General features: G+C 45.3%; 2 protein-coding genes across 3 annotated transcripts; one reads left to right on the forward strand and one right to left on the reverse strand.

Annotated features, from left to right (window-relative positions):
* Positions 1–114: 114 nt before the first annotated feature.
* zdhhc4 (zDHHC palmitoyltransferase 4) lies at positions 115–2,209 on the reverse strand. The gene is made up of 6 exons (XM_076169676.1): positions 2,086–2,209; positions 1,860–1,933; positions 1,484–1,662; positions 1,272–1,397; positions 898–1,142; positions 115–797 (listed from the first exon to the last, which is right to left on the reverse strand). The coding sequence occupies exons 1-6, from the start codon at positions 2,206–2,208 to the stop codon at positions 498–500; spliced, it is 1,047 nt and encodes a 348-aa protein (XP_076025791.1). The 5' UTR covers position 2,209; the 3' UTR covers positions 115–497.
* grid2ipb (glutamate receptor, ionotropic, delta 2 (Grid2) interacting protein, b) lies at positions 2,159–26,749 on the forward strand. Of its 2 annotated transcripts, XM_076169674.1 has the most exons (27): positions 2,159–2,245; positions 2,878–3,018; positions 5,208–5,461; positions 5,775–6,104; positions 6,253–6,407; positions 10,860–11,153; positions 12,756–12,841; positions 14,296–14,365; positions 15,553–15,711; positions 15,866–16,021; positions 16,534–16,685; positions 16,780–16,914; positions 17,728–17,813; positions 18,059–18,209; positions 19,124–19,425; positions 19,635–19,679; positions 20,209–20,937; positions 21,180–21,365; positions 21,770–21,857; positions 22,573–22,650; positions 22,940–23,136; positions 23,209–23,364; positions 23,490–23,576; positions 23,794–23,923; positions 24,046–24,164; positions 24,556–24,720; positions 24,853–26,749. In XM_076169674.1, exons 3-27 carry the CDS (start codon positions 5,216–5,218, stop codon positions 24,940–24,942), a joined length of 4,392 nt encoding a protein of 1,463 aa, XP_076025789.1. In that variant the 5' UTR covers positions 2,159–2,245; positions 2,878–3,018; positions 5,208–5,215; the 3' UTR covers positions 24,943–26,749. The 2 variants fall into 2 exon arrangements, with proteins under 2 accessions (XP_076025789.1, XP_076025790.1); XM_076169675.1 differs by lacking the exons at positions 2,159–2,245; positions 2,878–3,018 and having other exon boundaries at positions 5,390–5,498.

A 26,749-nucleotide genomic window follows, 5' to 3' on the forward strand; every position in this document is an offset into this window, starting at 1 on the left:
TATGACGTCATCGAAAGAGCCAAAATTGTCTCACGGGCCGGAGGTTCCCCACCCCTGCCCTAAATGATCAGTTCATTTAGTTTCATTCCAGATGAATCACAACATACCAATGAGTTAAATTACCAATTTATTCAAAACTATCTCCCCATAAAACAGAGCATTGTTTGGTAAGAAAACACAAAATGCCAACACATTCAGAAGCGGACAATCTCTCGCTGTTCCACCTTCGTAGTGTATTGGGCTGAGGCTGGGTATCACACACACTTTCCTAAGCTTTGATGCATCAAAGCATTTTCCTCAGACAGATTGAATAGTGGAAGTTTTAGTTTTGTGTTTGCTGCCTGCAATCCATGATAACAGGTGGGACAAACAGAGAGATGCTTAACAACAACAACAAAAAAGGCCCCATAATAACTCTACCTCAACAGTAATTGCTCATGGGTGTAAAAGTCAAGGGAACATGATTGCAGCATACAAGGAAGTATCAGTGTTATCTTTCAGCTGTCTTTTTTGTGAACAGGTCGTAAAGGGAAGAAAATCTCTCCCAGGTTTCTGAGCAGCCCTCTGCCATAGTAGAATCTCCTGGACTGGTCTGGTGCTGGGCTGCAGAGATGGTCTACCACAGAGGTCGGGTGGCAGTGCTGGCACGTGTAACCTCGACTCTTGTACCACTCATTGGAGGTCTGGTTGACCAGGGCCAGATAGGAATGGAACAGGGCGTAACCCGCCAGAAGGAAGAAGACAAAGACCAGAAAGCCCAGCATGAACACAATACGGGGGAAGGTCAGGAACAGATGCTGGTGGGACAAAATAAAATGAATTCAGGTGAGATAAATATAAGATAAAAAATACAAGATAAAAAGACATCACTTCTTTGACAGCTGTATTTGCTTTCACCTGAATGATGAACAGGGGCCCCACTGGCTGCTGCTGGCCGTCCGCGTCGATAAAGCTGGCACTCAGAAGCCCTGAACGCAGCACAGCATGAAGCAGCATGTCCCCCGTCAGCAGAGCGATGTCTCCTGCCATGGCGCACACGCTGAAGAGGTAAAGCAGGAAGTAGCGTGTGTTCTGGGCACCGATGCAGTTGTTCACCCAGACACAGTGGTGGTCAAATCGCTGAACACACCTGTTGCAGAGTCCTTAAATACAGAGTGCATTGAAGAAAGTTAATAGTAATTTGATGAGCGGTTACTGAAAGGTAATGAAATAATGCATTTTAGGTTGTTTTTCTGCTCTCAAAACACAATTGAGCATTAGAGGGCACTCACTGCAGTGTTTGGAGCGAGCTGGTTTGATGAGCTGACAGGTTGGACAGGTGACTCCGGGGTGAAATAACCTCCTGTCATATGGATAGACGTGCAGCTGGCCAGCCACTCTCTTCTTTGTCACTGTGCCTGCCAGACGGGGTGAGGAGATGATGAGAGGAAATATTGCAGTGCAGCAGTACAACATGCATACCAGTGCCCCATATATAATTAACCTGGATCTCTCTTTATGCAGAGGTAGAAGAAGGAGGACTTAAGGGCCAGGAGAACATACGGCACGGACAGGCTGATCAGAGTGGTGTCCATCTCTCTGCAGAAGCCAAACACCTCACAGGTGAACTCCACGTACACAGCTCCCTCCAGCAGGATGTGCAGGTAGATGAACATGTTGTTTCTGCAAATGCAAACAATCGACAAAACTGATGCAAGATTCACCTCAGACTGAAATGGAAGACACATTCAGTATAAGATGAGCCCCGTCTGAGACTAAAACACAAGACTAGACGCATTTGTGACTACGCTGTGTAGTGAATAATGTAAGCTCCTAATATGAGAATGGATTTCCTCCAGGGAACAGAAACTCTTACAAACCTTTGGTGGAACAGCCTGTGTAAGCTCCACTGTGTGAGCCTCTGGAGCCATTGTGGTGTAAAGGGTGCAGCTACCTGTAAAGGAAGGAGTTCAGATTTGGAAAGAAAATGATTAGATATGCGGAATATCTCTCGCTAATATCTCTTTACCGTAAGATATTGGTGTCACAGCGCCACACAGTGTCAGCTTGAGGAAGTACAGTTGGGATAATCCTCTTTTTTGTTACCTTTGAAATAGAGTCGAAGACTAAAGTCAGAGGAGTTTGTTGCTGTCCTGAGTATCTGCAGACCAAGACGATACACGCGAGCACCACCGCGACGTAGATGGAGAAGAGAGTGAGGAAATCCATGGCTCAGCTGCAGACACACACGCGGACCAAACAACAGGTGTGCACGACACAAACCAGAGTTCACCACATTAGAACCTGATTACAATGAATTATCGCTTTTACACGGCGTCGGTTTCTAATATTCAGGTTTATGGTTTGTTTCCTTCGTTCGAACACGTTTACGTTAGCATGCCAGGTCTGTTAGCACGTTAACAAGTCTGCATATGAATGAGCTATCTTTGTTTTCTTCACTCCCACATTACCTTCTGCTTGAGGTAAACACCGCTGCCTGTCAGTGCTTCGTCCTAACTCGGCATGGCTGGTTTGGGTGTGTAGTTCTTCACTTTCGATCCATGCTTCCCTGTAAACAGTGCTACTTCCGTAGCATTGCTGTGGCTAACGTCAAGCTAACAGCTGATAATGACTGCTGCTGATGCTGCTGCTTAGAGAGAGGGTGGAGTATTAGAACGAGACAGAAAGCTCCACGACACACATTTGATAGACCTGTCTAACATGTATAAAAATATCAGGAATGACACAAGCAGTTCACTCTGATTACAAAGTTTTTAGAATCAGGCTAATGTTTTAATCAGTTTTTCAGTATGTTCAATGAACTTATCATAGCTGGTATTAACATCATGCTCTTCTCTTCTCTTCTCTTCTCTTCTCTTCTCTTCTCTTCTCTACCAGACAATGCAGCAAGGCATCACAAGACACCTGTTGGATCTGGTTGCTGACCCGGCCCAGCACTCATATTACAGTTCACAGCGCTGGAGAGCAGATCGTCACTCAGGAGCTCTGCATGCACGTCTACGGATGCTGTTCAGACAGGTAAAGGTGTGAAAGGTACTGCTGGATATTGCTGACGCTATGACATTTTCAGATCTTCTTTATATTAGACAGATGTCTCGCTCAGAATTATGACCAAAACTCATCCTTTATCTAAATTTTCAGTATCAAGCTCTGAATGTTAAATGTCAATGTTCTGCCCCTTTCCTTTACTCAGTCACACACAGGGAAAGTAGCCATATTGGCTGAAGTGTAGGAGGAGAGTTTCATAGAAAGGAACAGTGTGTGTTTGGAAATACAACCATTTGTCTTAAATAATTCAGTTGGTACTGCTCTGTGTGTTCCTTAATGTGTGTTCAATATTCACACACCTGTAGGGAGCAACACGTGCTTTCTCTCCTTAATATGTGATGAATTCATCCATTCAGTCCTTTCATGCAGCAGGGAGGGGCTCTGTCTTGGTAGAACAGTAACTATCCACCTTCCTATCCTCTCCATTTTCCCAGTGCTACAGCGCCACTCAGTGGACAGTGTGTGTTATGGTTTATTTATAAGTCCCCTCAATCATTTGTATTTTTTCCTGCTTGTAGCTATCGTTTATATTTTAGACCTTCACAAATCTGCTTTACCTTAAATGTTCCCTCAGTCTGTTCTCTCCTTCTTCCACATCTCCTTCATGGCTCATTTCAAGTTCATTTCTCTGTGTCATGCGTTGTCAGTCAGTCACCATGGACTACATGTGGGCTGCATTGGGTCCACAATAGTTCAGCACAGTATATCCACATCAAGGTAGGATAGCCTGTCTTCCTCTATGTGACAGGGGCTGGAGGAGATCTGAAGATTCACCCTGTAATCCGTCTAATCCCACAGGCCAAAGTCTTAAATTTCCCAGCCCCCCTCCAGTGGACTGCACATTTAAGCACTCCCACATACATGCACAGAATTCCAGGCGAGCAGACGTTCCAGTTAGCACTCATCAAGCTCTCTTGCATCGACAGCGAGTGATTCTGGGCCAGGAGCGGTCCCTCGGAGAGCCATCTAGCCATGAGAGGAGGAGGAGGAAAAAGAGACTTTGGTTTATTTATAGAAAAATGAGGCCTCACAATACCGTTTTTGGAGAGAGTATTATTAAGGAACTGAGGTGCACGAGTGCCTCCGTCCCAGTTTTCTGATTAACACTGTGCATGCAGGTCGGCCCTAGGATGAATCAGGGATGAGATGCAGCACGCTCACTGAAAGACTTCACTCACTTTCCACGCACACTCACCCCCTACTCATGAGAGGACTGCTGTGGCTTCAGTGTGGAGGAATGGAGCAGTGTTCTGCTTCCATCACCGTTTCTATTTGACTTTGGGTTGTTGGGTTGGTCAGGGACATTTTGTTTTTTGCATTATATTCGAGAAAACAAATCGGATACTAGCCTGCTAGCCGGCCTCCTGCTAGTCAATATTCAAGATGAAGAAGTTCTTGCAAAATAAAAAGGGCCGCTACTCCTTTCGGCAGACGAAGCGGGGCTCTCGGTATCCATCTAAAGATTTCTGTAAGTCTTATACCAGCTTTGTCTTCTGTGTGAATCCTGCTGTGCTGCGGCTGCGGAGGCTGTTAGAGCACATCAGTCTCCTGCTGAGCTGTTTGGTTAAGATTATATTTAGCCAAAGCAAAGATGTGGATGTGTGTTGTTCTACATTTGCCAATACTAGGATCTTTTGCATCTGAATTGTTGAAATTCTCACATGTGGTTTAAGTCATCCTCATTTTATAATTGAATCATCAAAATTCACCTTTGTTATCTTTTGCTATCTCCCGTTTCTCTTGCCTGCTCACATCAGTGCAGCTCACGACTTTATTACATAATTACCAAGTCATTCAACCATTTGGCTCATATTAAGGTCACAATCTCTGAAATCCTTAATTTGATTGGCTGCTTGGCTCTTTGTGAACCAGGTCAGGGAGTGTGTCATGGATCAGGGTAGAGGGTTACAGAGTCACACTCGCTTGTGCTGTTTGAGACACTGGAGAGAGCAGCAGCAAGAACAGACAGCCTGTGAATACCCAAGACTTAATCTCTGCAGCGGATTATTTGATCCAAATGTTTGTCAAGGCCGACATGCTTAAATCAGGGACAGCAGCAGGTATGTGTGTTGTATGTATGTATGTTTACCACATCCTCAACTCTGCCATCCCTTTTTTTCTCTCCCACCACCCTCACCTGTCCCATCCCATCCCCTTAGTCTTCAACATGCCGACATCCAACCAGGCCTGGCCCGATGAGTTTGGCTTCCAGCTGGGAGGGAATGGACCCAGCTACATCCTGACCGTGGAGGAAGGGAGCAGCGCCCACTTGGCAGGACTGCAAGCCGGGGACCAGGTCCTGGAGATCGAGGGCCACAATGTGTCCACTCTGGGTCCACAAGCTGTCATTGCCATCGCTCAGACCCAGAAGAACATCCCTCCCAGTATCGGAGTGGTGTCACGCATACAGCAGGTCTTTCAGCTCTTGAATCCATCACAGCACTGCATATGTAGGTTAATGTCTGTGGATTTACATGTCATAGTGCAGTTAGCTCTCACATTCAGACTGAACATGACTGCATCACATTGTCACTGCACTTTCTGTGTGAAGCACTGAAGCAGATTCTTTCTGTCATGTAAGGTGCTCACGTAGACCTCATTTATATTTTAATTACTGTCATCAGTATTCTAAAAAATCCACAATTTGTGACAAATCCTATTCATCTTGCATCTCTAGGGGTTATTGGCTACTTAATCTACTTTTACCACTTTTGGCTACATTACAGATGGACATCGTTCCAGCCCCGGACGGTCGTTTTGGGTTCACCATTGTAGGAGACTGCCCCTTACTGGTGGAGGACTGCTTCCCTTGCTCCCCTGCCGGCCGCGCAGGCCTGAGGGCTGGAGATTACGTCATGGAGGTCAACGGCATCCCCGTCAGGCAGCATGAGACGGCTGCAGCACTGATCAAAGCTTCCCAGGGGAGGACGCTGCGTCTGGGGGTGCTGTGCCTGGGTCTGAGGCAGAAGCACAGCATCAGTATAGACGACAGTCAGTTAGGAGGAGATGGGATACGCCTGGACCGCAAACATAAGGCTCTGGAGTTCAACAGGAGGGTAAATAATCATAATAATGCTTTGTAGGATTTATTTTAGGCTTCATTTGCACGTGTGTGTGTGTGTGGCTTGTATAAAAAGCACATCAACAACAACATTACACTTCAAACTACTACAGTTTCTTATATCTTTGTTCGATGTCCATCAGGTTGACCAGATTTTAGGAGATGAGCCAGAAGTGAAAGAGAGACTCTTCGCTGTGCTGAAGCAATATGCAGCAGAGAAGAGAGTAGATTGGTTGGCTTCTGTCCTGCCAGACATTCTGACTACTGATGAGCAGCGACAGCTCATCTCCAGCATCAGGTAAGACCCAGAGGCTTCAGCTGCCAGTGCACTGTGCAGTGATACTTTAACCACACAGTGCAGAATACTCTGCTGTGCTCACAGACGAACTGTATATTGGTGAAAAATAATTGGGACAACTGTGCCTGTGTATGAAATCATTACCCCTCATCTCAGTGAAATAACCAATCATCTGCTACTTCTAATGCTTGGTGTCTGTGTGCTGGAATTAGCAACAGTTTACCACAGATTGCAGATAAAGATAAGGAAAGCAGATGAGCCTGCCTGCACTGTTGTCTAAACCTTCCCTCACTAAGCTTTCAGTGCCATTATGTTAGGTAATGTATGAATAGAGTAATAAGGGTTTCCAGCTCTTTGAAAGTAAGTCATATTGAGAGGCTGGAGCTTTATGCCCTCTGCCTGCCCGCATGAGACGGAGGATGAGAGGAGTCTTCTGCCTTAAATTGGTCATGAATAATTCAAACCGCCAAACTCCGTACAGGGTTGGTATTATGAAAAACGCTGCTATTTGCACAAGCAGCGATAATAACATTATTAATATCATCCCTCTGTGGTCGTCCTCCCCCTCTCACAACTCTCTTGCCTCTCTCTCTCCCTCTCGCTCTGCCTCTCTCTCTCCTCTCCCTCTGAGCGGGTCTTTGTGTTTTGCTCTGATAGATTTTCTTCTCATTATTCTCCAAGCTTTGGCACATCCCAGCTCTCTCTGTGCGGTCACCGTTTTCCCTTGACACTCGCTAAAGGCAGCCTCCTCCTGCACGCACCAAGGTCCCAACATTCCTTTTATCCCCTCTGCATTGTTGCAGGAGGTAAACACTAATATTGACTGCTGTTATTCACTGCTATGGACCACAGCTAACATAATGAATTGTTTGGGGTATGTATATCTGTCAGTTCTACTTTATTGTGTTCCGTTTGAATATGTTAAGAGGTTTAATAGTGAAATGAACAAACATTGCATTTAGTTGCGCATATGTTTTTCTCTGGACTTGCATTATTTTGACTGCAAAATCTCAAAGTATCTGTAATTATGTTGTTATAGTGGGAAGAGAAGGAACAATTAGTACTCGCTGAAAAATGGGCTTCCTCTGTTTTGTGTGTATGTATGTTTGTGTGAGTATACTGATGTTGGATATTTGATGATTCGGGCTGTGAAATCTTCTCTGGTTGTTTTGTCAGCTGTCTTCCACACAGTGTAGAGCTGTGAACCAGTAATGAATTATTGGTAATGAATCAACTACATCAGCAGTGTGTGGCTGCAGTTTAGAGTGACGCACAGTTTTCACAGCACTGATGCTGCCAGTTGCAACACAGTTGACAAAACAAACTCTGATTGTGCCTGTAGGTAGAATGAGTGACAGAACTCATCACAATATCATGATCAACCAGAGCCATTGTTGCACCTGCTTACATGTTGTTTTACCAACATGATGTAGTGAGATGTTCATGATCTGGGTCTGGTTTAAACCTTTTTTATTATTATCATTATTCACTATCTTATACACTCTGTTATCTGTCATTTCCACATGTTTTCCTAATTTAGCTTATAATCCTGCCATGCACCAAAATCTGTGGTTCTTTCGTCATTTTTCTTCTCCTCATCCTCTGGTAGATCAAGGTGACCACTGTCACTGATCAGCTGCAATCTTATCCTCACTGACCCAGTTGACGGTGTCTGAGTTATAGCTGCCCTCGTTCTGCCAGAATCTGTGCTGACCAATTCCTGGACTCTGACCAGCAACCTTCAGAACACCATGAGTATCATTTCATTGCAGCAGCCTTGATGTCTGACATATAGCAGTGTTTCACTATGTGAGCTCAACAGTTTAGCCACACTAACCTGCACTTGAGCCACATCTGTACGCTCAGACCTAAATGAGGTCTTTTCTGTGTAGTTTCCTGCATGTCATTCTTCCCTTTTGAGAAATCCATCCCACCCTCTCTCCTCTAGATAATTATAGATTTCCATTCTTTATAAATGAGGTCAAATCAAACTCATTTAGTTTCAAAGAGCCGACGTTGGGAAACTTTTCGTGATGAGGTGGCTTCTTCAACAGATGGCAGAGTATTCTGTGACACATCAGCACCTGTCTGTCTTTTTAGAACAAGAATGCTGATAACAGCAGGCACACACACACACACACACACACACACACACACACATACTCCTTCAGGTTGGTAGCTGTATGAGCGGGTACATATTGTTGCTGTGATATGAAACGGTGGCGAACAGCGAGTGACCGTGGGCTGCTACTCCCACATCACTACAGTACATTTATTTATATCTGTTGTTTACTTTTTGCAGTCAACACAATATGCTCAGGAACTGCTGTCAAAAACATGCAAACCAGAAATAGGATCATAATCTATAGAGACGGCAGCGGCATGCTAAGAATAGAATATCTGGCCTATATCTGTAGCTGGAGAGATTTGTTCCAAAATGAGATTCCAGCCCTTTTGACAAATGGCACCTTAACTTTTATATGACTGACAGCACAATTAAAACACATTAAATGTACTTTTGAATGTATAGCAGATAAGAATCAAGCCCTGTTTGGTCATTTGTTAACCTGAGATGATTGAGCCTGATTGAAGACTTAAGACTCGACTTTGACTTTGACATCACCGACTTGTGACTTCACTTGGGCTTCAGCATGTTGACTCACACACACTTGATCCCTTCCTCAAAGACCAAGCAGTGGAGGATAACATGTTAGCTTGGCTGAGCTATGACTTGTTCAGGAGGTGAGTTGTGACTTGGCGTAAACATCTTTAAGTGATTGAAAGCCTTTAAATGAGGTCATTTCCCAATATCTCAGGCATGCAGCAAAGATGGAAAACGCCTGGCAATGTTCTATTCTTATCTCAACAACTTTTAATGAAGCGCTTGAACAAAGACCACGACTCACATTTGCTGTGCAGTTACTTTCTCTCTTGAATACCTGAATGTCCTAATTGCATTATTTAGCTGTCAGAGTTGTTTTCATGCAGTATAATTAGCTTCTTGTGGACGGCGGCGTTGTCTCTGTCGCTTTCGCCTCTATGCTTTGTCGCTAATTGCCGGACGGTGCTGTTTTTCACAGAGCACGCCACGTGCCGTCTGCTCGCGGCTGAATCACCCGCTCAGCACATCAACAAGCGAGTTAGCTCGTCAGGACTGAACAGACTGGTGTAGGTGGGAAGGAAAAGGCTTGTTTATGCAGCACCACATTTCAGACACTGATCTCAGAAGCAGTTTGACGCCATTGGTCACTTAACAAGCTTTTATTGGTTCATTTACTACATCTGACTCTGGACGGTGGTTTTCTTTTTATTCCCCAACAGTTACATCATCAGCAGCTGTAGTGTTACGATGTCTTTTCTGAGGTTAGGGAGGGAGCAGTGAGGGTGAGGGTCGCTGTTAAGAGGTAGATAATGAAGGTTCTTGAAAACGTGGCAATGTAAGCTTGTGAGGATGCGTGGGCGGGCGGGCGAGTGGGCGTTTTGGTGGCAGCTCTGATCAATTGAATGAAAAATGTTCCTTTGTCTTGCTTGAGGAGGAAGTCTTGATTTTGTTTTTTCCCCACAGTCAGTAAGACAACAGCCAAAGCTCCTTACAAAGAAATGAAAGGATAAGTACCGCCCACGCTTTTCCTCCTATCTGACTCTCTGTAACGTTACTGCCTAGCAAAATATATATATGATGATATTAGATGAAGCTGATCAAAAATACTCGACTCTTCTTCATCTTTATATTTCAGTGAGAACGGTCATTTCGTTTGACCCTTTCCAGTTACTCAGAGCCACGTTCGATCGTGTTAATAATGCTGGAAATCTAAAAAGTCGATGTTGGGTTTGGACAATTAGTGAAGTCTAAGGTCAGCGTGGTGATGGCAGCTCTCCCTGCTCTGTTCTCACACATGGAGATGTGAAGTGCAGACGGAAGTGAGTGTGAGTAGGAGTAGAGTGAGAGTCGGTTAGTGTAGATGGGGGGCGAGAGAGAAAGAGAGAGAGAGAGCGAGCTACCATAAGAGAATCCTGCGTTTGCTTCCTCCCACACCTTTGTGTTTGCTGTATTCTGGCTGTGGTACCTCAGATTGCAGCAGTGAGTCTCCACGAGCAGTTGGTGGCACTGACATCCCCTCCTAGAATTCATCTTTGCCTCTGGCTTCTCATTCAACCTCTCCTCTCTCCATCTCTCTGGCGATCCGCGAGGAAGACTCCACGCCTGTCCATCTAAAGGCTTTATTGTCGTTGTATGCTGAGAGGAGGAAGCCGAAATTGATTTTTTTTGGGGGTTGTATTGATCATTTCGGGTTCACTCGCTCGTAGTGGATGTTTGGATTTCTGCTCTGACATCACTGGATCGTGGACTGAGAGGGGTTCTGAGATGTAGATCCATTCTCTTCCTCTCTTATGGACAGAAACTAATCTTGCCCCCCTCTTGCCTCTTCTTCTTCTCACCATGTTTGCCAGAATCTTCATCCCTAAGAAGCACCGGCAGCGATTTGATGACTCTGTCTCCCAGAACGTGATCAACAGGCTCTGCCGCAGCAAGAGCATCAGCGAGCCGCAGGGTCGAATCCGGCGCAGTCGGAGCGAGGATCACTCTGATCGGCACCGCGGGTCCAAAAGAGCCAGCTCGGTGCCCAGAGATGGAGGGGAACCTGGAGGCAAGGGCGAGGGGGAGAGAGAGAGAGAGAGAGACAGGGGCCACAGGAAGTCCACCGCTGGAATACCCTCACATCCTGCCATCGGACCCAATCAGAGGTGAGAAGCCTGATTTCAAGTTGTTTATGATACCAACTTCACCTTGTCAGACTACATGTTAATCCTAACATCTGAAGTCACCTTGCAGTTCCATCCTTCAGCTCCTGACCACCTCAAACATTTACAAGTGCTAGACTAATGTTGCCTGTTTCAGGTGTCATCTTTAAATCTGAAACTGCCACCTGCCTTTGTGCAAATCCATTCACATTTATCCCACAAGGTTCGAGGTTCTGGATCCTTCTTCCTCCCCTGCTTATCCTCCACCCACTGACACGGTGATTACACAGCTGACCAATTAATACTGGCACAAGGGATTTAGTGCAGGATTACCTGGGTGGGTTTGCACTCCTGTCCTCACACACTAACAGAACTAATCATGATGCACAGACTTCATCCACTTGGGACTAACGTGTTGCCTAGTCCAGCATTTTGGACCAAACACACACACCTCTGATTCCTCCTGGTTACCTTTTGGAATCGTAATCATATGGGCAAAGCTGATTTGATCCAATGAGAGTTTATGTTGCAGCTATATGTGGCACGGTTACTAAGAAGCTGTGCTTGCTGATACTTTGCCATGAATTGCGTCACATTGTGTTTCCACAGTAACTAGATGGAGAGAGAGATGCTCTTATTGCATTGACAGATACATGCAGCAGATAAATAATGAACCAACTGGCCCCCTTATGTTAAATATGGATACTATGAATGCCTTTGTTTACATATGGGAAAAAGTTTGAGCCCACCGAAAACACACGGCTATGTACCAGACAGGGAATCGCTGCTTTGTCTGTCAGTCATGTGTAATGTTCTTGGGTGGGAGGAGTTTGGTGGACGCAGGAATGACTGACAAAATAAACCTAATAAACTAAACTAAATAAGCTCACAGACTGCTGCTGGAAGCAATAAAGCAGCATCTAATCCTTATAGAGCAGCCATTGTCTTTCTAAGAGAACATTAGTGCTGCAGTGGAGCTGCAGCGTTTGTTTGTGTCTCAGTATTTACGGATTTCTCTGACTGTGATTGTAAGATAATATTTCTCTGCAGAATGCAGAATGCAGTATAAAAGTGTGAAGCATGAAGTCTCCAGCTCTCGTAACCTCCAGTGTGGATGTTTATTTTCTTTGTCGTTCTCAAACACTGAGTTTCTTAAGTGTGCTTATTAAACAGCAAGGCTGATGCTGCGCTGCTGCACCCAACACCCTCTTGTCCACCCACACACACACAGACCCAGCACCCAACCCACCTACTGTATCTGCATGTGGCTTATATAAGAGCCTCCAACTGTGGAATCTGCTGTCCCTCCCCCCCTTTTTTTATGCACATGTTTACATTTCACGCTGGTACTGCCTTGAAATATTACCATGGCAACGAACTCTGGATCAACAGAGGAAGTGCTCCATCTCCTCTCTGTAGCACAAGGATCCACTGAGCTGGATGTCAGTCTTTTGCTGTTAATGGTGCAAAATATGAATTTACTGAGATTTAGTTCATGTAAAGTGTCATCATTACAGAAACTGAAAGATTCAATTTCATGCTTGTGTGTTGTCCTTGACTCAGGTGGATGTTTTCTGTTTTTCATTCCTCTCTCACACTGCTCAGGATCATCCGCGTCTACAGGGGGAAGAAGAACTTTGGCTTCACCCTGCGAGGTCACGCTCCCGTCTGCGTCGATGCCGTCATCCCAGGTAACGCCCACCTCCGCCTCTTAATAGTCCCAACAAAACAAACGCCTTCCCTGTGTGTGTGTGTTTGTGTTAGTGTGTGTGTGTGTGTGTGTGTGTGTGTGTGTGTGTGTGTGTGCGTGTACGTGTTCGTGACGGTTTGAAGAGGGGGCGGGTGCATCGTACGTAGGTGAGCGCGTTGTTGGTTCCGGCCGTCAAAGAGGTCGAAGGTGATCAGGAGGAGTGTGTGTGTGTGTATGACTGTGCCTGGAAGTGGATTTGTATGACTCACCAGGGAAAATGTGAAGAGTAAAACACTAGAACAGGCTGTGCAATACAAAAGCCTGCAACACAAAGACAGCACACAGTGATCTATGGGCTTCATATACTCTTTGTGCTTAATGGTTCCTGATAACAAGCAGAGCAGTATTATTTTGACACAAATGAGATACTACAACAGGTACAGAGGAACATTTCATTCTTTTTACATCATCAAAATCGCATGAAAGCTGCAATTTAATAGCATGTCCTAGTGTCGTTAAAGACATCAATGTACAGCTCCAATGTGATGTATAGATGAAACAATGATAAGATAAGTCAATTGTTCATTGGCTTCAATTTAATTAATCAATCTGTCATTCGTTATCTGGAGAAGAACCAACAATGAAAGTTCTCAGTTACAATGTCTCCGTATTTCCTCCACACTCGATGCACAAACACGTGCAGTCTAGTGCTGCTTTGTCACTGAATGTTGTCATTAGTCAGTCGTGTATGAGCGTTCTCTCTGAGCCCTGCTCTCCTTGTAAAAGCTTTTATTGGACATATTAACTACTTTAATGTCTGTGATTCTGTATTCACGAGGCTCTTTGAAGTGGAGACAATGAGGGCTGTGATTGACTGTGGAGGGGTTTAGTCAGGTGTTAAGCGTGCTGAGAAGGAGGCTGTGTGGTTGTATTTGAAGATGACGGCACCATTCCCTCCCACTGTCGTGGCTGTGCTGGAGCAGCCGGAGCTGCCTGACTCAGTGGGCCTTATGGAGGCTGATATGAAGATGTGGGGGTGGATATCATGTCTCTCATCGTGATCTGCTCACGGAGTAGGAACACGCAGCTCGGTGCTGTGAAATCTGTCTCGTGGAACTGCGAATGTGCCCAGACATCATCGCATGAGCAGTTTGTTAAACAACATCCCAGCTTCAGGTGAAAGAGGCAACGTGGCGTTTAATTTTAGCACTTGGCAGAGTGCAGCCCAAACAATTCCCACCTGGGCTGTTTTGACTGCACTGTTTGCTTATGTAACAAGTGCCCGTCTGTGGCGATGTTCTCTGCCGACGGGCTGTGGCAGATGTCACACGCTGACGTACAGCAGCATATTATTCATCATCATCTTGTGTTCCCCGTCTGTTCCACACACCTTGTTAGTGGCGACGTTGTGCCACGAGGGCTCTGTAATATCTGCCATCCTTATCTCCCTCTCAGAGAGCCCGGCTGAAGAATGTGGGCTGAAAACTGGAGACCGGATCCTCTTCCTCAATGGCCTGGACATGAGGTTTGTATGATAACCTTGTTTTTCTGCACACAGGCAGTGCAGTTGTAAATATCAGTTTTTGATATCGTCTCGGAATGGAAGCCTGGAAACCTCCAAACTGATCTTCACACACCTGTTCCTCTTCCTATGTTGTTATCCACTTATATTTGTTTGTTTGCTGGTAGCAGGATTACTCCAAATCTTATGGAGAAAGTTTGATGATATGTGGTGGCACAGTATGGAGTGACCCTAAAGTTACAGTTAGTTACAGATCCAGTTTGAATGGATTGGTTACCATTGCAATGATTTCTTCAAAGGTAAAACTTCTTCAATTCCAGCTTATCAACATTTTCAGTGTGAGGACACAGATAAGAAATCCAGCCTGGATGAAATGTAATCAGAATAGCTCCTCCATTTCCTCCTATATTTCAACAAGACACAGTACGTTAGTGATCCTGCCACTCTGGTAACCATGTGAAGTAAGAACGACAGCTCTGTTCCCATGGCTGCCTGATCTAATGATTCAGTGGCTGCCCTCGCTGATAACATGGTGCCGCGGCCGTAGGAGGTGATCAGGAGGCGAGTGGGAGTTGAGAGAAGGCAAATAAGCCAAAGTACGTAGGGGCATTTAGCACATGTGCGAGGATGCCTTCCTTTGTTTTTCCACCTGCCACTTTTATTGATTATTCCTGTGATCTGAATCTCCTCCTGAAAGACATCACAGCGCTGCGGCTTCAACCTGAGTCTGCGTCGTGTAAAGAACAAGACGTCCATTTGACCTTTTTTGACTTTTTTTATATAACAAACGTATCAGGAGTTACAAACTGAGTCTGACAGAGAGTCTGAGCTCTCGGAGGACTCGGCTGCCAGACGGATTCAGAGCCAATAATCAGTTCACATCATTTCACTCTGGCTTCATTTTGTTTTGTAGAGTTATTATCGTTTATATATTTAAAGTGGTGATGAGGCTTGATTCTGTGTAATTTCTCCAATAATATCTGTGTTACATTCTTGATGGATAGCCGCTCTAATTGGCTGGTTAGTCAGTCTCATTAAGTCATGAATAAATACAGTTATAATTACAGTTTGGCAGTTGTAATCAGTAACGATAGGAATTAGCTAGGATCATTTCAAGTAATTCAAGTGGTTGCAAAGCATCAGGGCTGCATGAACGGTTTCCTCTTCAACTCTCTCTCTCTTTGCCTCAGGAACTGCTCCCATGAGAAGGTGGTGTCCATGCTGCAGGGCAGTGGGGCGATGCCCACTCTGGTGGTGGAGGAAGGCCCATCCGACTACTCCTCTGAAATGACCGACCTGGACGAATCCTCCAGCCTGGCTCCCACCACGTTACCGCGCTCCAGGTCCAGGTGAAACACAGACACTATTCTGAAAGTAAAAAATGTAAATCAGGATAGGGTTCGCAAAACATTTGACATTGGTGCAATTGAACTACTGATAATATAGTTACACATACAACTATTATAAATAATCTGCATGTTCTACTGTGTGTCCATTGTCCAGGTCTCCAGCGCTCAGTTCTCTGCAATGGGTGGCAGAGATTCTTCCACCAAGCATCAAAGTCCACGGGCGGACCTTCAGCCAGCAGTTGGACCACCTGCTGACCATCCAGGAGAGATACACAGTCTGCAAGGCACTGGAGACCTTCTTCCAGCACAGGTTAGTGACATGGAGGGATGGAGAGAACCAATAAGAAGACGAGTATTGTCCGTCTGACCTTTGTATAACGGGTATAACGCTTTCCTACAAAACTGCAGTGTGAGGACAGCCTGAACTCTAAGAGATCTATGAAAGCATACTGTATGTAAGGGTATTCTTCTGAAAGGAAAGGATGACTTTGTCAGTGATAAAGAGATGAAGAGATGAGATGGTGAATTTGTGCTGCAGATGAGCTAAGTACCAGGATGAGATCCATCCTCTGATGCTCCTTCAAACACACGATGCACTTTAATTCCCCCGTACATGTATGCACCCGAAGGCAAAGTCCCATATCTCACGTTCCTGCTATCCTCCCACCTCCCATAATCTGTTTTCATCCTGTGCCTCACTCTCATCTTTACCACTCAGAGGATACACATCTGAGCTTAATCCTTATGTTGAGTGGCAGTCTATTATGATACTAAGCAGGGAAAATCAGCGGTGGTTGCATAATGTTTCTGTGTTTTGTGCAGGAATGTGGACACTCTGATCGTCGACGTGTTTCCAGTGTTGGACACTCCGGCCAAACAGCTGATCTGGCAGTTCATCTACCAGCTACTGACCTACGACGAACAGGAACGCTGCCAAGGCAAGCTCTCACGCTTCCTGGGGTTCAAAAGCACTGGTGAGCCACGGCCAACGCAAACCATCTGCACTGCAGCAGCTTTGCATATAATATTTGCAAAAGGCAGCAAAAGGTGTGTGTTTGTGTGTTACAGCACTGTTGGATCCTGAGGCAGGTCCAGATCACCACAGGCGGAGCAGCTCTGTGCGCGTGACGGGAACATCGTTCCGCGGCATCGTCCGAGAGAGGAGCTCTGATGACTGTATCATCGGGACGCACCTGGGAATGGGTACGCCGCAGACAAAACAACAACACCAATGTCTCATCTCCCAGTGGGTCAGCGCTGATAAATAAGAAACAAAATGAGCAAAGTGTTTCTGAAAGGAGAAGGCTCTGGAAAATATTGTCCTTTTTCTTCAAGGGAAAACAGAATGCTTTTGATTGTTTTCCACCAATACTATAAAAGTACGAGAATGAGTTAGATAAAATTACAAAACTTGAGGTTATCGCCTAAAACAATGATGAGACAAACCCATAGCTGCTGAGCTGAACGGCCCTGGGACTGGGACTTTCAACATTTTCACCTAAAATGCATTGAAATATTACAAATTTATTGGGATTTGTAGACCTAAAAGGGAAATGTGGACAGACACAGAACAAGAATAATACTTGTTCTTCCCTCCTTGAGCCTCCTCTCCTGCCTTGAGCAAGGCATCTAACCCCCAATTATTGGTAATTTAAGACTGCTGTGGTTGGTTGCCTCCACCCACGTGGATGATTTAGGCTGTTGCTGAAAAACAGGTTTGCTCTGCACACAAAAAGTGTAAATACAACAAAATAAAATGTCATCACTAGTTCACTCATTACTGTAAATACTAGCTTTATCTGCTGAAACACATTTACTTCCATGTGCATCTGTCTCAGCCGGGTTTCTCCTGTTTTCCATTGCCATTGCTACAGTAACTCCTGTTGAAAGTGCCAAGCTTTGCCTGTTGTTTCTCCATGCTCTCCATGCTGCTTCATCCTCTTTCCGTCTTGGCTGGAGGATGAAGGAAGGAAGCGTCCGTCCGCATGTCAATCTTCATGCCTTACTGTGCTTTAGGAATTCATGTGGATGAATCTGGGAGCCCGGAGGAGAGGCAGTCAGGAGACGGAACCTCCTTCCCCGAGTCCCCCGACCTAAACCATGTAGGTATAACAGCAGCTTTTCAGTGCCTAGCTCCTCAGCAACTAGCATTGTTCATTGTGCTAGTTATGTTTTCTGTGCTCTCTGGTCTCACACTATTTGAAGGTCTGCTCAAAATTACTGCAATTCATGTGCTTTTCCTTTTGAATATGGCTTTAAATTGTCTTTAAGCCACTTAGCAGGACCTTCAAACCGAGTGCACCGCGTTAATTTGTCTGCTAACCTGCTGATCATACCTCACCCATAGATGACAGGTGTGTACACAGAGCTGGAGAACGTGTACACAGGAAAGGGTGTGTCGCCACAGCAGGGTAGCTCATCTGCAGATCCAGAGGGCCCAAGTCAGACTGAGGCCTACGGGCGCTCTCTCTCTCCCCTCACACTCCCCCCTCTGAAAGGTACTCTGGGGCTGACACACATTCTCAACCACTCTCATTGACTGTGCACACTTAAAGATGAGCTCTCACCATGTGTACATGCTTTCAGACACATGTCACCGGGGCCCAAGAGAAAATTTTGGATTAATGAAATCAACTGTCGTTTTTGGCTGGAAAGAGAATTGGGCCTTGGCACATGTTTGGTGCTATGTTCATGCCATGCCAGATTTGTTGTCGGCACAAGCTGCCATCTTAGAATAGAAATACTGTCAAGTGGTAATTACACAAAAAACATGGAACTTTTATAAGCAACTAACAACTTCAGCATGGCTCTTAAAATACAAACATGTTTAAACAAGTGACAAATATGGAAGCTATGAGTGTAAACATTCAACTGCATCCATCCAGAATATTCACAAACTGATCATTAGTAGTGTATAGTTCAGTTTCCATGTCCTTGATGTGAAACCACTGAAGTTTGAAAAATGTAATGTCGATTTGAATTGAATTCAAAGAAGATTTCCACCCCTATTAGAAACAGAAACAAGGTTCTTCATACCGATGATGAATTCATGCTGCAGTCATTTCTGCTCAACAAAATGGAGAAACATCCTCTGCCTTGGTTATATGGTTGATTTTAGGTTTACAAAACTAACTCTGACTCTAGCCTTGGTGTGAAACACATCAGCACTTCTTCAAGTGCCTAAATTTATGTCATAGTTGCCTTGGTAACACCTCCGAAGAAATCAGGCGATGGCAACGGCAAAGTTGCCAGGCATAATTAAGTAGCATGATGAAGGTACACATGATACACAAGATCACTTACATCTGAATGAAAGTCAGCTGCAGCATGAGTGGAAAACGTCTGACGTCCACACTGAGCATGACCGCCACGCCTGTGGCAGCCACCTTTGATCTCAGATTTGTCTTTACAGGTAACCGCAAGTCTGGCCTGTCTCTGTCCTGGAAGGAGCCTCTGCCAACCGCTGTGTACGGGATTCACCACCAAAACAGCGGGGACTCCAACCCCTATGTCAGCCTGGAAAGCCCCCCCGCGTCCCCTCAGCCCTCAGACGGCGCCCCTAGCCCGCTGACCCGCCGCAAAAAGCTGTTCACTTTCTCCAGGCCGCCCCGCAGCCGCGACACTGACAAGTTCCTGGATGCTCTGAGTGAGCAGCTGGGCCACCGGGTCACTCTGGTGGACGAGTTCGTACCCGGGGAGAACGACTACGAGGAGGTGAGGGAGACCCATCAAGCAGATCACCATTATATTTCTACATACACACAGTCAGAGCACATGCACAAATACTACATTTATATATTTGCTTATTGTTACATTTGCTTACTTAAATTGTGGTGTTGCCTGTTTACATTAGAGCATCTTTTCTAAGCTGTAAAATAGAGCTCTAATGTACGCTACAATGAACACCTGTGTTACATGAACAGATATATCAAGGTGGTTGTCATGGTATCAGAAGAAGAGATGTGCCTGTAAGTAATTCAATTAAGCTACTTGGTTCTACAGTAGAGTTTAAGTACATAAGTATAATATCTGTTTCAAATAGGGATGAAGAAGCGTAGGTTCAGCTTCAGGAGGGAGCGTAATTACATCCACAGCATGACAAAAACATTCAGTTTGTGTTTTTGTATTCATCTTTAGAAAGGTTACACACTGTGCTGAACTCATTACAAAGTTTATATTTTGGAAAGCTTGTTTGTTTAAAGAAAGGAGGCAGCAGGATTTTCTTTTCTTTTTTAACTTTTTATTTCTTTTATACCTTTTAATCAATGTTTTAATTTACAGTTTGTAACCATGACGACAGCATGATGGTTTAATTTATTTAATTTATACTTTTAAGTTCAGTTTCTGTAAATCAGTTTACAAAAAAAGTCCAAAAAAGCTGGACTGACAAAAACCCTAGAATTGATAAGAAATGATGTAAGAGGCAAGAGTGCTTTTTAATTTAATGAGGAGGAGGTGTGGAGGAGGTGTCTGATTCTTTGACTCTCCTTCCTCCAGATGAACTTCCCGGAGGATCAGGACCTGGCCTTCATGCCGCGGCAGCTCAGCGCCAGCAGCGAGGATCGCAGCAGCAGTGACGACATCTCCTCTCCCTCCTTCTCCTCGGGCTCCGAACCTATACCTCCGCCTCCCACCCAGAGCCCTCCGCCTCCCCCTCCCTTCCAGAAACTTATACCGCCTCCCGTCCAGTTCACTGACCCCTTCCCACCCGTCCGCTTCTCCCCGGAGCACATCCCCCGTAGCCGGATGCCCTTCCATCCACACCATCCCATCATCCCTCCACCTCCACCCCCGCCTCGGCCTTTCCTATCCGGTCGCTCTCCCCTACACAAGGTGCTCCCCACAAAAGAGGAGGCAGAAAAATATCGACAGCGCCTACAAACCCCCACCACCCGCCTCTCGTTCGGCCACAGCACCCTGGGCCCCCCCTCCCAGCGTTCCCGCCCCAGCTACCTCCCCCGCCAGCTCAGCCAGCCACAGCCCATACGCCAGCCGTCCCCCCAGCCGTCCCCTCAGGTCCTCAGGCCGAGCCAACTCGTCCTGCAGAGGCACCACCAGCTCCACCACCAGCACAGCTACCAGGGCCCGATGCCACCCTCCCTCCAGGACCACGCGCCATCCCAGAGCCAGAGCCGGGGCCCCTCCCAGCCGCCGAGTACACACTCCACCCTCCCCAGCAACACCAAGATCTACGAGACGGCTCGCCAGGAACAGCAGTCACAAAAGGTAACTACTACAAAAGTTGTACAGTACATGAACATGAAAAGAGCATCCTAGATGAGTGTGCAGTCACTTTGGTTGCTTGAAGTGAGGTAGAGGCTTTAAATGGAGGAAGATTGTTCGCAGACTCACAGTCACCTCAGGGTGACGCAACACAGTTTAATTAATCTGTTCTAAAATGAGTCAGTGTGAACCTCATACGTGTTACCATCAAAGAAAAATGTCCCCTGAGTAACATTTCTTTACAGGGTGACAAAGATGTCCTTTCATTGCGGTCCAAGGTACTGCCGCCTCCACCTCCACCCCTGCCCCCGCCTTGTGACCCCCCCCCTCTGCCCAAAACCAGCCAACACGCCGCCGACACCAACCACATGAGCGTGAAGAGGCTGCGCTGGGAGCAGGTGGAGAACTCGGAGGGCACCATATGGGGTCAGGTGAGAGGGGGGCAGTATCTGTTCGTTATGTCTATGTCTATGTCTAACTGAGCAGGATTAACGTCACTAAAGCAAGTAAAAGTGATCTTATTGTGAATTATAACGTAAACTGTGAATCTTCACGCCTTGGTTGTGAATTTTCTCACAACACCTACGAGCATTTTCTCTTTTTCGGAAAGAGGTGCTCATGTCTTGTCTTCTTATTGTTCTTACTCACGTTAGTATCTAAGCCAAAACGTTTTTTTCTGTGGCTCTTTTCTTCTCAAACCAACCAAAATGTGAGACGTTTCAGTCCCAGTTTACAACCAGATTAGACCTGGATAATATTATTATTATTTTTTTTTAGGGTTCTTTGAGCTGCGGAACTGCACTGAATCTGCCTGTGTGTGTTTGTGTGTGTTTAGCTCGGAGAGGACGCAGAGTACGACAAGCTAACGGACATGGTTAAGTACTTGGATCTGGACCTACACTTTGGGACTCAGCACAGATCCAGTAAGTCCTTTATCTCATCAGCACGTCATGATATTCTATTACATTTACATCAACATCAGTCTCATTATCATTTGTGAGCATCTTGCCTGTAACCATCATTATAAATAACGTGTTTATTTTTGAGCGGTTTGATGGAATTCTGGCCATTTGGTCCACTAAGATGCTTTATTTTCCTTCAGAATGATCTCAGGCCTTGTCTGCCATGGGCTCCCATGTCCCCAGACACCACTGTGGACATTACCTAATTTTACACATTATTGGAACAACAATTGTGCATCATTTGAACGTCTTGGACTTAAATATTGATTTCTGCCTTGTTTTGATTACTGGCTTACATGCAAATATGTTTGTATCTATTGACATCACCTGCTTTGTTTGTACCTTCACAGTTTACATGATGTTCTCTTTAACCTGCTTTGGAGCTGCTTCATTCACCTGCTCACCTGATCCATTCTCCATAAGGCGCCATACCCATCACCCTATCATGACAGAGCTCCGTAATAACACAGCTCTGCCAGCAGAAAACAGAACTCTATTGAGTAATTTGGCCTCCAGACATCCAAACAGCAGAGCTGTGTCATCATATGCCTCTGTATTATTAAACAATCCACCTTCTACACTGTAGCCACCGTCTGTGTGTGTGTGTAATGAACACGCCTGGTGCCTGGAGAACGCATCCTTACACTTTGATTAAAATGATCAGTCTCTCCTCCAGAGCCAGCCTTCCTGCCCGAGAACTTTAAAAAGAAAGACGTGGTGGAGATTCTGTCTCATAAGAAAGCCTACAACGCCTGTGAGTATGAAGACCAAGACCAAGCTCCAGGCTAAAGGATGTGAGAGGGCAGCTCATTAGAACCCTCTTATATACAAGAGGAAGAATATTTTAGTTATTGTCCCAACATATTGAGTTTATTTAGTGATATTTAACATAACACATCTCAAGCAATTCTAAAATCAAAATGCATAAAATATGTAATCACTGACTGGCTTAAAGGTTTTGTAGAGACCTGGTCAGTCACTATAATTAATGAATCTCAATGTCTGTGCGCTCGCCTCGTCTTCCTCCTGCCTCTTCTGCACAGCCATCCTGATCGCACACCTGAAGCTCTCGCCCTCTGAGCTGCGTCAGGTCTTGATGACCATGACCACAGACAGACTGGAGCCCGCCCACATCAAGCAACTGCTGCTCTACGCCCCCGACGACGAAGAGGTCAAACAGTACGAGCAGTTTGAGCAGGACCCGGCCAAGCTCAGTGAGCCAGACAAATTCATTTTCCAGGTAGGCGCGCCGGAAAGAAAGATGATGTTTTTAAGGAATAAGGACAGGGTGACTGAATGTTTTATGTGTCAGATGCTGATGGTGCCGGAGTATAAGAATCGTCTACGGAGCCTCCACTTCAAGACGACGCTGCAGGAGAGGACGGAGGAGATGAAGATTGCGTACGATTACATCTACAAAGCCTCAGTGGAGCTGAGGAGCAGCAAGAAACTGGCAAAAATCCTGGAGGTAAAAATACCCTGCTGTGATGTAACGCTCTCTCATTTAGACATGTTGATGGCGTTCCTGTCGCCTCTTTGGGAGATTTTTATATTTACACTGTTTAAGAAGTTTCACCGATTTGTGTTTTTCAGTTTGTTCTTGCGATGGGAAATTACCTGAACAACGGGCAGCCCAAGAGCCACAGGACCACCAGCTTTAAGATCAACTTCCTCACCGAGGTACACAGCAAAGAGTCCTTCATCGTTAGATTATAAGGAATGACTGATCATCTCTGAAACTGTTTGGAAAAGGTATATTTTTCAGCTGTATTTATTTCAGGTATAAAGTTGCATCACAAAACATCTGTTGCAAAATGTTTTTCCACATTGAATAGTTTGATAGCATTGTGTCAGAGTCCCCTGGTGGTCGTATCTCACGGTTCCTTCGGTCCTGCAGCTAAGCACGACCAAAACAGTGGACGGGAAATTCACCTTCCTCCACATTCTGGCCAAATCTCTGTGCCAACATTTTCCCGAGCTGCTAAACTACTCCCGAGATCTCACCACCGTGCCTCTGGCAGCCAAGGGTACGAAACCAGTCTGTAGCTCAACATACTTATTACAACCCTCAAAAGCCTGCAGGTGATTGTTGAAAGATTGACTGTTTTGTTTTTGTATTTTGTGACTTATTTTCCTGCATTTGTTCCAGTGCACCAGAGAGCCATCACGGCAGAGCTGAGCGACCTACATTCAACCATCAAGGACATCCGGGCAGCCTGTCTGAAGATCCCCACCACCCCTGATGACCACTTCACCTCTGTCATGAGCGTATCCTTCTAGCTGTAAATTATCAGTTTAAAGTTCCAGTATGGGTTACATTACATTATTACGTACATTACGAGCATTTTGGCAGACGCTTTTATCCAAAGCGACTTACATTGCATTACACTACCACCCTTCGCAGAGGGGGGAGCGATTGAGGGTTCGGTGCCTTGCTCAGGGGCACCGAAGCGGCGACCCTCCGATTCCCAAGCGGAAGCTCTACCCACTGAGCCACTGCCTCCCCAATAATGAATGCAAAGATATCTGATTTGATAGTGGATCTGTAATTACAAAACATAACATAATACCTGATAGCCCTGAGTTTTTTTAATTTTTTTATATTATTTATTTCAAACTGACCCCTCGACCGTTTGATCCTTGACCTTCTGCACCACAGAGCTTCCTGGAGAACAGCCACCCTGCTGTCCAATCTCTTGAGTCTTTGCAGAGTCGAGCCATGGAGGAGTTTGCCCAGGTGGCCTCGTTCTTTGGAGAGGACGGAAAATCCACCAACACAGAGGCTTTCTTTGGCATCTTTGCAGAGTTCATATCCAAGTTTGAGGCGAGTTGACGCACCGGAAACATGCAGAGCTCACTGCTTAGTTTGGGCTCTTGACGTGAAAATGACACACTCACCAGCATCCAGTCAAAGTGAGTATAAATCAGAGTGGTGATGGGTTGTTTTGTCTTGCAGAGAGCGCTCAATGATATCCAAACCACAGAAGATCCCAGAAGTCCCAGAAGCCCCAGAAGCCCCAGACTGCCTTCCCCTCTGGCCTGGTAGAAGCAGGAAATGCGGTCGGCCTGGCTCCGTTTTCACTCTGCTCTCCTCAACCAAAGTGCCAAGATCACACACAGAGACGCTCGACCCACCAGGAAAAGAGGCCGAGAGATGATAGCAGAAACACACGGTATAGATTTATCACAACAATGATTCTAACAGTTAGCGCTGTTATTCCAGGTGCTGAGCAGAGCGGGAACGTTCAGGTGTCAACAGGAAGTCTCCAAACACTGAAGACCCAAACAACTTTTTCATTATTTACACTCCTTTTTAATCCACATTGCCTAGGGAAAAGGGAAACGATATATCATGCCGGGTTAAAAGGGAGATGTAAGCTATGAAAGAGTCGGTCTGGATATTTACTAATTAGTTGCTGTCTTTATTATATGACTATAAAGTTTATATTTTCTATCAGATCATTTATGAAAAGTGTAAAGATTAAGCGTAGATGTAGACTGAATGTATCTGGATGACAAGTGTAGATTAGTGAGCCTTTACAGAGGCCGCTCGGTGTGTGTAAGACGGCACACAGTCCTGCACACACTGCCTCCCATTGATCCTTAGTTAATTTGACGATAGATTGATTTAGATTTGGAGTCATTTGTTCAGATAGGGTCACTTCCCTCAGAATATGCCAATTTCTCTCTTTAAACAAGAGGCAAAGTTATAAAGTTGGCCTAGAAGTTTAAAGAGAAAGAAGAGCTGTGGAAGGTCTGAGTCATGCAGGTCTTTGGCAGCCACTTGGATTGCTTCTTCACGCCTGAACCACAGGAATCTTTCGACCTTCTGAAAAATCCCAGTCCCCATTTTGAATATATGCGATATTCCGTTATATTAGGTCCCATTTGTTGAAGTGGTAAACTTACGTAACGATGCACCATGTCCTCTCTGATAAGTTAACAGGTAAGAAAGGTTTACGGTGAGGTGGACATGCGTCTCCACTGTGTACATCAACACAGGAGCCAAACCTTGAATGAGCCTGGGGGCCCACAGTAAGAACATGAAATCAGAGCCATATTTATCCAAAATTAGGTCTGGGATTCATAGCCACACAGCAGTGTGAGGCACATTGTGAAATTTGACCCATAAATCATCTGAGCTTCATGAAACGTATGGTTGTGTTAGTAACAAATAGTGTTTTAGAGGAATATAAAGATAAACGGCAGCTTTTACGTGAAAGCCCGAGAGCTTCCAGCTCCTGGTTGTGCACTTTGTCAAGTTATTACTACAAAATACTTCAAATACGAAGGCGACTGCTGAACAAATGAGACTGTAGAGTGAACAAAATAAATTATTTTCGGGCTTTTCCAGTTGTCATGGCGATTTCATGACTCCTCCACGGTGAACCTGTAGCTGTGCTTTGTTTTATGTTGTGGTTGTAAACTCACGGTTTGCTATGCACTGCTCATCCTTTTCGTATTGTACAGCCGTGCGTCTTTATTAAACACCTTTTTATTTTCTTATGGGGGTTTTTAAGTGTCGTTGGGGGGAAACGAGAGTTTTACGATCCAATCCTGGATAGCTTTAGTCCGGCTCAAGAGGTGACTGCGATCTCATCAAATGCAATCCAAGCTGCTACCGGTGTAGTAACGGTGTTTCTCCTTCCTATCAATTGCATGTTGGTGCATTAAAAGTATTAAGATGTGCAGCTGGTAGCATTCACACTCTTTAACCGTTCTGTCCATCAACTTAGGTTCAATCTTTGGTTTCCCTTTTGTAATCATTTTATATGTTTTCATGGAAAGATGCTCACGTTATATCTTTGTTTGGTTAAATGCTCTCAAGTGAAGGATTTGATCTATTAAAAATA

Source organism: Genypterus blacodes, unplaced genomic scaffold (assembly GCF_046128005.1).
Source record: "Genypterus blacodes isolate CSIRO-AG114 ecotype Tasmania unplaced genomic scaffold, CSIRO-AGI_Gbla_v1 ptg000209l_1, whole genome shotgun sequence".
Lineage (NCBI taxonomy): Eukaryota > Metazoa > Chordata > Actinopteri > Ophidiiformes > Ophidiidae > Genypterus > Genypterus blacodes.

Excerpts from the sequence above, each read along its gene's own strand:
- grid2ipb (XM_076169674.1), top strand. The coding sequence starts at position 5,216 with ATGCCGACATCCAACCAGGCCTGGCCCGATGAGTTTGGCTTCCAGCTG. Across the intron at positions 19,426-19,634 it reads GGGAGAACGACTACGAGGAG|ATATATCAAGGTGGTTGTCA; the intron begins GTGAGGGAGACC and ends TTACATGAACAG. Across the intron at positions 23,365-23,489 it reads AACTGGCAAAAATCCTGGAG|TTTGTTCTTGCGATGGGAAA; the intron begins GTAAAAATACCC and ends TGTGTTTTTCAG.
- zdhhc4 (XM_076169676.1), bottom strand. The coding sequence starts at position 2,208 with ATGGATTTCCTCACTCTCTTCTCCATCTACGTCGCGGTGGTGCTCGCG. Across the intron at positions 1,398-1,483 it reads CTGCATAAAGAGAGATCCAG|GCACAGTGACAAAGAAGAGA; the intron begins GTTAATTATATA and ends CCCGTCTGGCAG. Across the intron at positions 798-897 it reads GGCCCCTGTTCATCATTCAG|CATCTGTTCCTGACCTTCCC; the intron begins GTGAAAGCAAAT and ends TTGTCCCACCAG.